The sequence below is a fragment of the Stylophora pistillata genome, chromosome 9, assembly GCF_964205215.1.
Source record: "Stylophora pistillata chromosome 9, jaStyPist1.2, whole genome shotgun sequence".
In the NCBI taxonomy this organism is placed as follows: Eukaryota; Metazoa; Cnidaria; class Anthozoa; order Scleractinia; family Pocilloporidae; genus Stylophora; species Stylophora pistillata.
This window is the reverse complement of record NC_142527.1, coordinates 5796538-5808759: the sequence shown is the minus strand read 5'-3', so window position 1 is coordinate 5808759 and position 12222 is coordinate 5796538. Positions and strand designations below refer to the sequence as shown.

At 39.9% G+C, this 12222-nt stretch overlaps 1 protein-coding gene across 1 annotated transcript; it reads left to right on the top strand.

The window, feature by feature from the left end:
* Positions 1-4021: 4021 nt before the first annotated feature.
* Positions 4022-11064, top strand: LOC148722919 (exoskeleton protein RP43-like). Its single transcript, XM_088733446.1, has 6 exons — positions 4022-4073; positions 5288-5662; positions 6535-6913; positions 7325-7401; positions 8651-9055; positions 9824-11064. The coding sequence occupies exons 1-6, from the start codon at positions 4022-4024 to the stop codon at positions 10324-10326; spliced, it is 1791 nt and encodes a 596-aa protein (XP_088589572.1). The 3' UTR covers positions 10327-11064.
* Positions 11065-12222: the final 1158 nt, after the last annotated feature.

The following is a 12222-nucleotide window of genomic DNA, read 5'->3' as shown; positions in this document are numbered from 1 at the left end:
CTAAAAGAAATATTCAACCGATTTGAAATCTTGCGACGGCGAAAAAAGAAGAACTCAAGTGAAGGATAATCTACCTGGAGTGAAAGAAGACTTTGAAACTTCAAGGAAAATAATAATGATGTAGCCAGAAGTCGTGTGTAGGATTTTTAAGATGTGCCCGGGAGGCTGTCTTTGACAGCTGTTTAATGATTTTCTTAGCAGTAAAGGTGAATTTACGTATGTAAACATCAGATCGTAGGCACTCACGCGAGCACACGCAATTGTCAGCGGTAGCTATAACAGATCATGAGCAAATGTCAATCTTATAGAATCCAGATTTTTAAATGCGCGAGAACGCACATGGAAATTGCTAAACTCACGAAAGTTATTGCATGAAAACAAGTCCGGTGACCCCTTCTTTTTATTTTTCCAATATGATAATAACGTCGAAAGGAATCATCAGAAAAAAAAGTAGAAAATTCTACAGAAGGAAATTTGCGCGGTGTGAAAATTGGCTTTTTTCTAGATTTTTTGAAATTCCGCTCCATAGTATTTTTTTAAAATCTTTGTGCATTTTCCTTTTCAAGTGCCAAATGCAATCACTGAAAAAAAACATGGGGTCACCAGGTTAGTTTTCGAGTTATTTAAGCCACAAGCTAAAAAATGCGTCTGGATAAACCTATGATAGCATTGCCATGGAAACTGCTAGTGACGAAATGACACCTATTTTTGAATAACCAATGATTATATAATTCAACCCTGTAAAAGTGTTCAACTGGCCTTGGTCAGTCTTTTTGTTGTGTTCTTTCAAAGTTTCAAACCATCAAAAAGATGAAAACTGATACCAGCCACCTTAAAGAACACCCATTGATTTTTTACTTCTTTTGATCAATCCACATCTTCTCATAATTTCATGACCCTTCCTTTTATGTTTCATCAACTTTCCAATTGTTTTTTATAATTTCTCTATTGTGATCATTTCGTATTTAAGGTAGGAATGTAGGATAAAGGTTCACCTGCCTTAAATCTTGCAATAATTGCTCTGCAGGTAACCAAAAAGCTGCTTTCATGTACCATAAAGTGATTGCTTAGTCATTGGACAAAACTATGCAATAAATGACCATCTATCACTTTGGGAACAACTATTTTCAATAGACATTCTGTAACTTTTGGTTTTTCCTCTTGTAGTTCCATCTTATTTTGATGCCTTTTGGAAAATAAACAAGGCTGAGAATGTCATTTGAGAAAGTTTGCCTGGTCATATTGATGACAGAATTTAGATAATTTTAGAATTTTGAGTAACAGATACCTGTATGCTGTTTTGAATGAAATTCATTGGGTGAGCAATTATTTTTTAAAAAATGGCCTTTCACTTAGTTTAATATATAATCCCTTTTATGTAGTTAGTTTTGTTATTGCGTCCTTTAGAGTTATGCATCTGCTCTATTTGTTTGAAGTTTAGATATTAGCTGAGACATCTTGTGGTTAACTTTTGTCGTCAAAGTAATAGTAATAGTAATAGTAATAGTAATAGTAATAGTAATAGTAATAGTAATAGTAATAGTAATAGTAATAGTAATAGTAATAGTAATAGTAATAGTAATAGTAATAGTAATAGTAATAGTAATCAAAGTTTAATGTCATTACGTGGGGCATGGTTACTCATATTGCCCAAGCCGGAGGCTCGTGTATGAAACGCAAGACAACAGCCCACCCATCCCACCCCAGGGAAGGACATTCATCACACAGTAATCTCGTGCGTGGGAAATTAACGTCTCCTACCCCTAACCCTGTAGGAGACGGGACCTCCATTTATTCGTCCCTATCCGAGAAGACTAGAATATCTAAACCATTTCTTGATGTTATAGAAAGGCAGCATATTCTTCTCAATTATTTTAAGACCTTGAGTGTTGGTCCGGCCGGGAATCGAACCCTCTACCTCCCGCACATCAGTCCAGCGCTCTATCCATTGAGCTAACCGGGAGGCGGTTAAAGCAAAAGTGGCAAGGAAAAGATTGCACCCGTACACTGTCAGAAAATCTGTAGGGCAGAAAATATCCAAATTTGGGAGTATTGTGCTAATGCCGTATTTTATCGGCTATAAGACGAGCGATTTTTACACATGTTTAGCCTAACTTAAATTAAAATCTGACTTGTAGAGGGGTTTCGGCTTACAGCCGAGAGTTTAACCTGAACAAAAATTATGGACTTGATAAAACTAAGATAAATACGCATATATTCGCATACAAGCCGAGCAAAACACATGGACAAAAAAACAAGAGTTATTGGTCATTAACTTTTAATATGTGGTGGCTCCTAAAGGAGCCGTTTGTTTTCTGTCGTGAACTGCACATTCGAGGATGTCAACTTATGGCTCATCTTCGCTTTCCGTATCAAATTCTTCATCCATCTCATCTTCTTCGGCGTCATTGTCTTGCTCCTCTTCATAGATGGCGTCATCCTCGGTGCCGTCAAGCGCATTAGAGATGCCGCAAGTAAGAAATTATTTCCTCACCATCTCAACGTAGAACGAGGTTTCTTGAGGGCGCTTTCTTTTTGCCAGTAGGAGTAAACTCGAAGGAGCCATTACTACCATCCACGACAGGTACTTTCTTCTCATATTCTCCTGGAAGGGCTTATTTAGACACTTGTCTAAGGGCTGGAAAACTGGAGTTAGGCCACCGGGAATAACAGCTACATCGATACTTCGCCGCTGCAATGCTTCTCTCACTGACTCAGTAAGATGAGCACGAAAGGAGTCCCAAACTAACAGCGATCGCTCACCAGTGGGGTTTCTTGGCATGCAGGTACGAATCCACTCCTTCGCGCCTATAACGAAAGAAAGAATACAACAATCTATTAGACCTCACTTTAATTAAAGACTTCAATAAAGCATGCGGCTTCAAACACGAGTAAAGAGCACAGAAAAAAGAGCGCATATGAACAACACAAAACTGTTGACTTACCAGCTTCATCCATCCATCCTTTTTTGTGGAATGAAACACGAACTGAGTCCCGAACAACCAGGTCTCTCGGAGTTCGTACGCCTTTGAAGGTAACTTTAGGTGGCAGCTTTTTGTCATCAGCAGCGATGACTGTAAAGCTTCTCTTCTCTGCGCCACAGGACTTTACGGGAACTGTTCGACTGCCATGGAATTCCAGAGTACGGCTGGACGGCATCTCGAACCGCATTGGTGTCTCATCCATATTGAAAATTCTGGACAAAGGGTATCCACGGTGCTGACGAGCTGCCATCACGAACCGGTGGAATTTTACTGTTTGCTCTTCGAGATCGTTTGGCAGACGCTGGGCGAGGGTGGTCTTCGTTCGGAGAGTGATGGAATGGCGCCGCTGCGGATTTCCCTTTCGTAAACGGCCGTTGCCATTTGAAACGGTCGTTGCCATTTTGAAACAGTCGTTACCATTCCTTACAAAATGGCAACGACTGTTTTGACAAATTGCCAACGACCGTTTCAAAATGGCAACGACCGTTTCAAATGGCAATGGCCGTTTACGAAAGGGAAAATTGCGGCGCCGCGTCCAGTTTATGTACCAGCCTACAGATGCTTTGAATGCGGGATCATCGCAGAATTCTTTCGCCTTCAAACGCAACATCAGTCCATCGACAGCAATTCCTAAAACGAGGGAAAGATAGAACAGATAAGCAATGATACTAATGTTTTGACAACTATCAAAAACTGACTAATGAGAATGTTCTGTTCCCACGGATGTGTAAACGAACTTGTCACATGATTCTCACCTTGACTTCTCTGCTCGGAAAACCATTCCAGCAGTCTTTGATCCATCTCGGGATACTTTGGTGTAAAACAGTCCATCGTTTTATGTTTTGCGGACAGTTTTATTTCGCCGTTGAAGAGGTTTTCTTGGTCTTTTCTCCAGCGACGAACCATTGACTCACTAATGCCGTATTCCCTCGCGATCTCAGAGTTGTTCTCGACGGCTTCTGCTTCGGCGACGATTTTAAGTTTGAACGCTAAATTGTATAATGTACGACGGGCTTTTGGCATGATAACGGTTGACAATGAACGACTATCGACACAGGATTGTTAAAGACAGGTCTCTGAACTCGGAATGTTCATATGATCAAGCCGTGAATTCAATTTTATTCATTTGATCGGATCACATTAAATTCAGCTTACTAACTGGGATTTATGTATATGAGCACGATCCTTCGCAGTAAAGCACTATTTGAGCAATAGTGACAATCAGACCTGAAAAAAATTTCAGGCCTGTACGGGATTCGAACCACTGACCTCTGCGATACTAGTGCAGCGCTCTACCAATTGAGCTAACAAGCCAACTGGGAGCAGGCCATCAAATTAATTCGATATAAACCCGTAGATGATAAATCAAACAACAACAAACATATGAAACATATGTGTGAACTGCGGTTATGAGACGTATATGAGCACGATCCTTCGCAGTAAAGCACTATTTGAGCAATAGTGACAATCAGACCTGAAAAAAATAGTGCTTTACTGCGAAGGATCGTGCTCATATACGTCTCATAACCGCAGTTCACACATATGTTTCATATGTTTGTTGTTGTTTGATTTATCATCTACGGGTTTATATCGAATTAATTTGATGGCCTGCTCCCAGTTGGCTTGTTAGCTCAATTGGTAGAGCGCTGCACTAGTATCGCAGAGGTCAGTGGTTCGAATCCCGTACAGGCCTGAAATTTTTTTCAGGTCTGATTGTCACTATTGCTCAAATAGTGCTTTACTGCGAAGGATCGTGCTCATATACGTCTCATAACCGCAGTTCACACATATGTTTCATATGTTTGTTGTTGTTTAACTGGGATTTGTTGTTATTCTTAGCCATTGTATTGAGTAGGTAACAATATTGATACAGTTGTTTCCCGAGAGGAAAGCCTAGCTTCGTTTAGTATTCATGACACCTTGCCTTTCAAGCGAATTGCCCGTGCCGTTGGATAATTAACCCGTTCTTTCATTTCATTTTAACAGATTTTAAAAGCTAAATGTGATTAAAATTTTTCATGAGCTATTATACGTTTTAAGAGTTAAAAGTTTAGGGTCTCGGCTTATAGCCGATAAAGTACGGTAGTATCTGAAAACCTGAGACAGGCTAATGGATTTTAACTGGGGTCTATGAATTTGGAAAAATCAATAGAACATTGTGGCTTTTGCTGTTTGATAATTTACAGCATAGAAGCTGCAGTATGTGTTGGGTGACCAAGAACTGTTGTGTTCTGTTCTTTTGTTAAATGGAGTGTTTTGTTATTTTAATTTCTTTTTTATGATTGGATTTCTTTAAACTTAAGGTTGTTCAGTTTATCCACAAGAAATTGTTGCCTTCACAAGGCAAAGTTCAACTATCACAAGTCGTGGCTATCCATCCTATTACACCTATTACTTGGATTGTACTTGGCATATCCAAGCTGATCTCATTGGTGCTATAGTGAAGGTGACATTTAACGACTTTCAGGTCAAACAGGGACTTTTTGGATATTTTTCTGATGATAGGTTGGACTTTTATGACGGTAACAGCACTGTGTCCAATCTCCTTGGGTCCTATTGTAGAAAAGTGCATCCTGAGGTTATTTACTCCACTGGTCGTCATCTGCTTGTAAGGTTCTCGTCTGATGGAATAACTAATTACAGGGGTTTCAGTTTGAATGTCTTAGCGGCTTCTAAAGGTAACTTATTCATTATTTTCTTATCGTTCACTTCGTTCTATTTGTATTATGTTTTATGATTTGGAAATTGGCTTCTGTAAACAGTTTCATTCGCTCTGACGAAGGGATAACTCTCAAAGCGTCAGCTCTCTTTCCCCCGCCACAACAAGTTTTTTTGGGCTGAAAAATAACTCTCCGCCAAACTAAACGACTTAAGAATTATGGGTAATCGATCAACTTTAACATTTAGAAAAAAACATAACATGCAGTAGCCTGTAACGAAAAAAGACACAGTGATTGCAATGGCAAACATGCAAATTGTTGTAAGAATTTTGTCTTGAGTCTTTAAACTCCAAGAGTGACTGGCTTCTAATTTCTCTGGAATAAAGAAAATGATCGCCAACCTAGGAGGTTTTGATTGTTAGACGAATTCTCCCTGTCAGTACGAAAGTGAATGTATAGAGAGGGGTGTGGAGAATTATGGGATATTTATGTTAGCTGGGGGTTGGAAGAGATTCAAAGAATAAAAAGTAGTCACCTCGGTGCAATTTTCCCTTTCGTAAACGGCCGTTGCCATTTGAAACGGTCGTTACCATTTTGAAACGGTCGTTGCCATTTCCGATAACAGTCGTTGCCATTCATTACAAAATGGCAACGACTGTTTCGACAAATGACAATGACCGTTTCAAAATGGCAACGACCGTTTCAAATGGCAACGGCCGTTTACTAAAGGGAAATCCGCTTCGTGCAACGGTGACGAACTTCCTACAGTAAACTCGTAGTTGGGGTGAACTTGTGAAAGGTGAACTTTAATGAGAATTAAAATTTTTTTTACCTAAAAATTTAACCTTAATTATTAAGTTGTTGAAAATGGTAGATTTACCCCCACACAGATGAAGCTGCTGGAATATGTCTTAAAACATCTGGAGGCTCAAATGATGACGTCATGCAGCTCAGTGGCGCGTCTGGTACAATATTCAGTCCTGATTACCCATATCCATACCCACGTGATTCCAAGTGCACCTGGGTGATCACCGTTCCAGCTGGCAAAAGAGTGAAGTTGACATTTCAAGACTTTGACCTCGGAAGAGGCCACATCCAATGTGAATACCGTTCGAGCAATGCAGATGCTGTGCAGATTCGTGACGGGAAGTACTCTTGGAGTGACGAGCTTGTTCGATATTGTGACCATAACTACAATATGAAGTCTATACGGGATATCTATTCGACAGGGAATCACATGAGAATCACGTTTTCTTCTTCATCATTTGCGTACGATTGAGGAAATGGTTTTAAAGCACGTTTTGAAGTTTCAGAGCTGTGTATCATGTTTACTTGCTGGTGCATATTTCTTTCATTTGAAACACAGCAGACGTCATATTTCCCCTAATTAACAATTAGATGGTGAGTTCTAGGTCTCTACCTCATGACAGTTGATGGTAGAGAGTAGTGTAGGTAGTCTGGCCAGACATTCCCGCGGAGCCTGGGTCCGAGTGTGCAAATAAATTAATGTCTGGCCAGACTACCTATACTACTGTGGAGAAGCACAAATCAGGTATCTTGCATAGAAATCGAGAGCGCATTTCCTGGTATAAACCTAATAGTCGTTAAAACATAACAAGAAGGGCTCATTATTTTTTCACTGAAGAAATGTATTACAAACAATTTATTTGGCATATAAAGTCACCTTAACCCTAACCCTGAACCTAACTCTAAAACCGTAACACTGAGCCCCAAATGCATAATAGTTTTGTTTTGCGGTAAGTCATCCTGATCCAAACTGAATCTCCTGCCTTAAAACAATGATGAAAGTTAACTAGGGAGAAAAATTTTACCCAGTCCAAAAAATTTAACCAGTTAAAAAAAAAAAAACTAGTTAGAAATAAAATTATCCAAAAGCAAAAATTACCTATAACATATACAATTCAGCTCAACTTGCTTTAAATTGCGAGACTGACTGTTTGTACGAATACCTTACACCTCTTTCGTAATGCAATTTGTTAGTGCGCCACTATGACTATGAGTTGACGACTGGGTTGACGACGGTTTATTACAAACCAACAAAATGACCAGCGTCCAGTTGGCTTGTTAGCTCAATTGATAGCCACTGCATCGGTACCACAGAGTACAAGAGTTTAAAACACGAACGAGCCTAAATTTGTTTCAGGTTTTATTTTGAATACTGCTTTAGTAGTGTTCATTATTATCTAACTACACTTCGTAGAGTACCGGTTAAACAGGTTTTCTCGCATCGCGCAAGCGAACAATTGAGTTACAGTTACGAAAAAAAAATGGCGGACAATTTGAATCATACTTCTGACGACGAAGAGTCAGAATGGCTGGCAAATATACATCCAAGTTTATTAGATGAATCGAACGAAGAAAAACAGCTAGACGACCTGGAAATTTCTTCATTTATTGAAGAAAAAAGGAACAGCAACACGACAACGCGTCAATTCCGTTCCCCTTCGCACACTTCTGTCACGTACTCCGCGTAAATAAATATCCGCGAAATTCGCCCGCACTGAAATAACAGTTTGGCGTGTTAGATAATAAATAACTTATTAGACGTTTTGTTGTGTAGTATCGCTGAGTATTTTTACTCGTTATTAGTATTTTGACTCGCCCTACGTGCTCGTCAAAATACGGCACAACTCGTAAAAATACTCAGCGATACTACACAATAAAATGTCTAATAAGACATATTTACTGCAAAGATCGCCATTATCTTCTCACGCTGGTTACTGGGCCGGCGATCTCCTCCCATTAGCGCGGGCTCCATAAGTAGACAGCGGATTAGTTTCTTCGAACTGCGCGGGTTCATAAATTAGCAGCGGATTCACGTCTGAGAAAAAAAAATGGCGGAAAAAGAAATTGATCTGGGTGAGAACAAAGGGCAAACTGAGCGTGACGAGAGTTTTTGGAACCGGTCTGTTATTCATTAATCTGTAGTTCAGATTTAAAATATATATTTATTAACAGTCATTTTTTTCGCAAATTATTCTATAGCCTCTGCTGCTTATTCAATGGAGAAGTGTTACTATGGGAACGTCAACAATGAGAAACTGAGTTTGAACGGAACATACGGAACTCTAGAAAGTCCAAAGGAAGGTTCCTCATACCCGCCGAATATGAGATGTGATTGGGTGATCACTATGCCAGAGAGAAAGATTGTAAAGCTCAGCTTTGATGAATTTCAACTACAACCCGAATACGGATTTTGTAGTAAAGATTATGTAGAGGTTCGAGACGGGAAAGAAAGTTACAGCGCAAGTAAAGGGACATTTTGTGGTCTTTCAACACCAGCGGACATTCTCTCAAGCGGACGGTACATGAGGGTGAGTTTCAGATCCCACTCGGAGTCTTTGTATCACCATGGTTTCAAGGCCACATTCACCGCAGAGGAAAAAGAAGGTAAGTTGCTCAACTTTGTTCATGAGTATTTTAAGAGTTAGACACCTCTTAGTATTTTGAACCGGCCATTCCTAAGGCGGTTTTTAGCGAACAAAGCCGTCCAAGTGGCGAGTAAACAACTTGTTTTCATTCACCAGATGGAACAATTAAGTTGCAGAAAAACGTCTGATTCGTAAAATTTACGGCTTGCAGCTAAATACAACAACGCGACGTCTCAGAGACATGTCTGTGCTCAGATCTTCACCAGTTGAGTGTTTTTAACGCGCAAAGATGCAAATGATGAACTTGTATAGCGCTGGTTTGAGTGAAGGACGTTAAGAAGAATTGATGCTATTCGCCTGCTGGCAGCTAAAATTAAAATTCTGGCTCAGGTTGTTCAAAGGATGGATAACGCTATCCATTAGCTAAATCTCTTTTCGAAGGATAGTACGTTTAGCTCAATCATATCCGCCCGATAGCTATTCATTGTTTGTATAGCGTTATCCGCCACTCGTTCACAACTGGATCCTGGTCGCCAACAGTCAATTTTCAGTCACATGAACTCAGTACTGGTACTAGGATTCAAAGTTAGGCTTGGGTGTAGTTTTTTTATGTTTAACAGCGAGTTGGAGGAGACGTCCACCCCTTTCACGGTTGCTCCAACTTCTCTCGCCCCCAAGTGATGTTCCATCGCCCCGAAATATGCTTGCGTCGACCCCAACTTGAAATTGCGTTGCCCCAACTTTCAAGGAGCCATGATAAGAACATGGTAAGGAAGGTAGGCTTTAGCTTTCTTGATTGTTGATCTTCTTCTTTCCCCAGAGTCTCCTTCTTCTTCTTCTTCCTCTTCTTCTTCTTCGTCTTCGGTTGCTATGGCCATCATTGTCGGAGTGATTGTCTTCGTCATTTGCATTTGTGTTCTGCTGTTTAGTGCAAAATACAGGCAGACGAGACAGAATCAATCAGCGGCTCTCAGGATTCCAATGGCGACTCAAACTACCACCCCAGGGTCTCAGACCACACAGGCAGATGTAATTCACCATCCACCCCGGCCTCATCAGCAACCGGCAATCCAACCTTCTTTCCAATCGGCGTCAAATCCTTACCCACCCCCTCCTGTGGGTTTTGCTCCTGCAACGTCAAACGCTTATCCACCACCACAGGAATACCCATATCCATTGCAACCGCCACCACCCTACCCAGGAGAGGAACAAGTTGCTCAGTATCCACCTCCAGGACAGTCGTATCCATGGCTACAGAGTGCACAAGTAGAATCATCTGCGCCTCCTTAGGAACCATAAGTTTTGTGTAACTTTATAAATGGAAAATTGTTTGTACGGAGAGGATTGAGGCAGAGCACTAAAATAAGCGCTTTGGGTAGAGTGAGAGCATAAAAATCGTCGAGGTAGTTCCATTTGACGGCTCTTTTTAATAGCTTAATTATGTCATTATTTTCGTATGCAATTGAAGTTTGGAGAAGCGCCTTAGAATATAAATACCTTAGCCGAATCGATAAGTTCTGCAAACGTGCCCACGACTATGGTTGTCTATTGAATTTTACACCCATTAAAGATATTCTTAGTGCCAGAGATAAATTGTTATGGGAACAGATCACGAAAGACAACGATTACTGCCTACATGACCTACTTCCCATGCAGAGGGGATGGTCGCTCCGTTCTCGCGGCTATAACTACATTTTACCTCGTATTCGTACGGAACGTTATAAGCGATCTTTTATCTTCTTAGTTTCATTTAGATTATAACTAGTTTTCTCTTTAGTGATAAATTTTTGTAAACCTTGCACGTTTGTTTGCAGATATATGTGTAATCAATAAATAGACTACATGTGCTAGGTGTATAGATGAACGTTGTTGTAATTGTATCAATCAATCAATCAATCAATCAATCAATCAATCTTTATTCCTCCTGAGATAAAAAGACATGTCTTAAGTTACATCAGCCGTTAGGAGTCTAAAAATACATGACATACTGTATATAAATAATAGAAATATAAAAATATTATATTTAAAAATAAGCCTATTACAAATACATTCTTAAATCTGTCAGTCTTTACATGTATTTGTGCCAGCGTCAACAGACCGAACTGTCTGGGTAGGAAAGGCAGGCTTTAAAACGACAAGAAACTGTTATTTAACAAAGCCTAGAAATGAGTTTCTGAACAGAATTTCGAATTTTCAAGAAGTATTTTAACGAGGTCAAATAGCTTTGAAAAGGAAATTTAAAACACTCATCGAGACATTGCTGTAAGCTCCACCAGTGATGAAACTTGTTCTCAGCAAGATACATTCTTCCTATCGAGAAATATTTCCATACAGCTTCATTTCATTGGCAAGCAGATAGCTGAATAGAATAAAAAAGAAAGATGATTCAGGGAATATTCCCGGGGCTTAAGATGTAATTATGGCTTTATTAACAGAGTGAATGACGAAGGCCTAATGTTCGAAACGTCAGCTTGAAACTCATTACGGTGGCCAATTTACATATCAACCCAGTTGATAAAGTCAAACTTACTTTTTTATGCTCTCCCACCGACCCAGCACCATAGTTTCTTTAGGAAATAAATTAAATATTTCCCCCTTTAAAAAACGGACTGAAGAGTTGACAATTGATATTCGATCTCTGAAGCAAAAGAACCAGTTAAAAATCTGATCTTTGCTTTAAAATAAATGAGCGCACCAATCCGCACAGAATTTTCTGATTTTTCTTTCCTCCGGTAACTAAGTTGTTCTACCCAAAATAATCTTGCCCGCGAAAACCTCCTTCCGTTTATTGTCCTATCATTTCTTTCAGCATAAATAAAAGCGGTAGTCCTCTGTGATTTAAAGTCAAAGTGAGAACTGTAAATTCGGAAAAGCGCTTCAGATAGAGGAAATGCACATGTAGCACTGAGTAACGATAGGGCCGCCAACTTTGTCCTCCTCGATATTTAATTTACTTCCGTTTTAGTGGGTTCCAATCCTCGCTCCTACTATTATTTACTTCCGCTATGGTTTTGTTTACACTGTCACAAACAGTGGCACAAAAACTTCGAACAGACAGCTGTTCACTATCATGATCGATGCGGGGCAGCTTTCCTCCGCTACAAAAAGTGACCCAGAATCGGCGTTTTATGTGTGAACTAAAGCTCTATCCGTTTTTTCGTGCCGCAAATAGAGCTATCCCGTTAT

Bases quoted from the DNA above. Each gene is read 5' to 3' on its own strand.
- LOC148722919 (XM_088733446.1), top strand. From the start codon at position 4,022: ATGAACGACTATCGACACAGGATTGTTAAAGACAGGTCTCTGAACTCG. The intron at 4,074-5,287 runs GTTCATATGATC...TTTAAACTTAAG, and splicing joins CAGGTCTCTGAACTCGGAAT to GTTGTTCAGTTTATCCACAA. The intron at 5,663-6,534 runs GTAACTTATTCA...ACCCCCACACAG, and splicing joins TGTCTTAGCGGCTTCTAAAG to ATGAAGCTGCTGGAATATGT.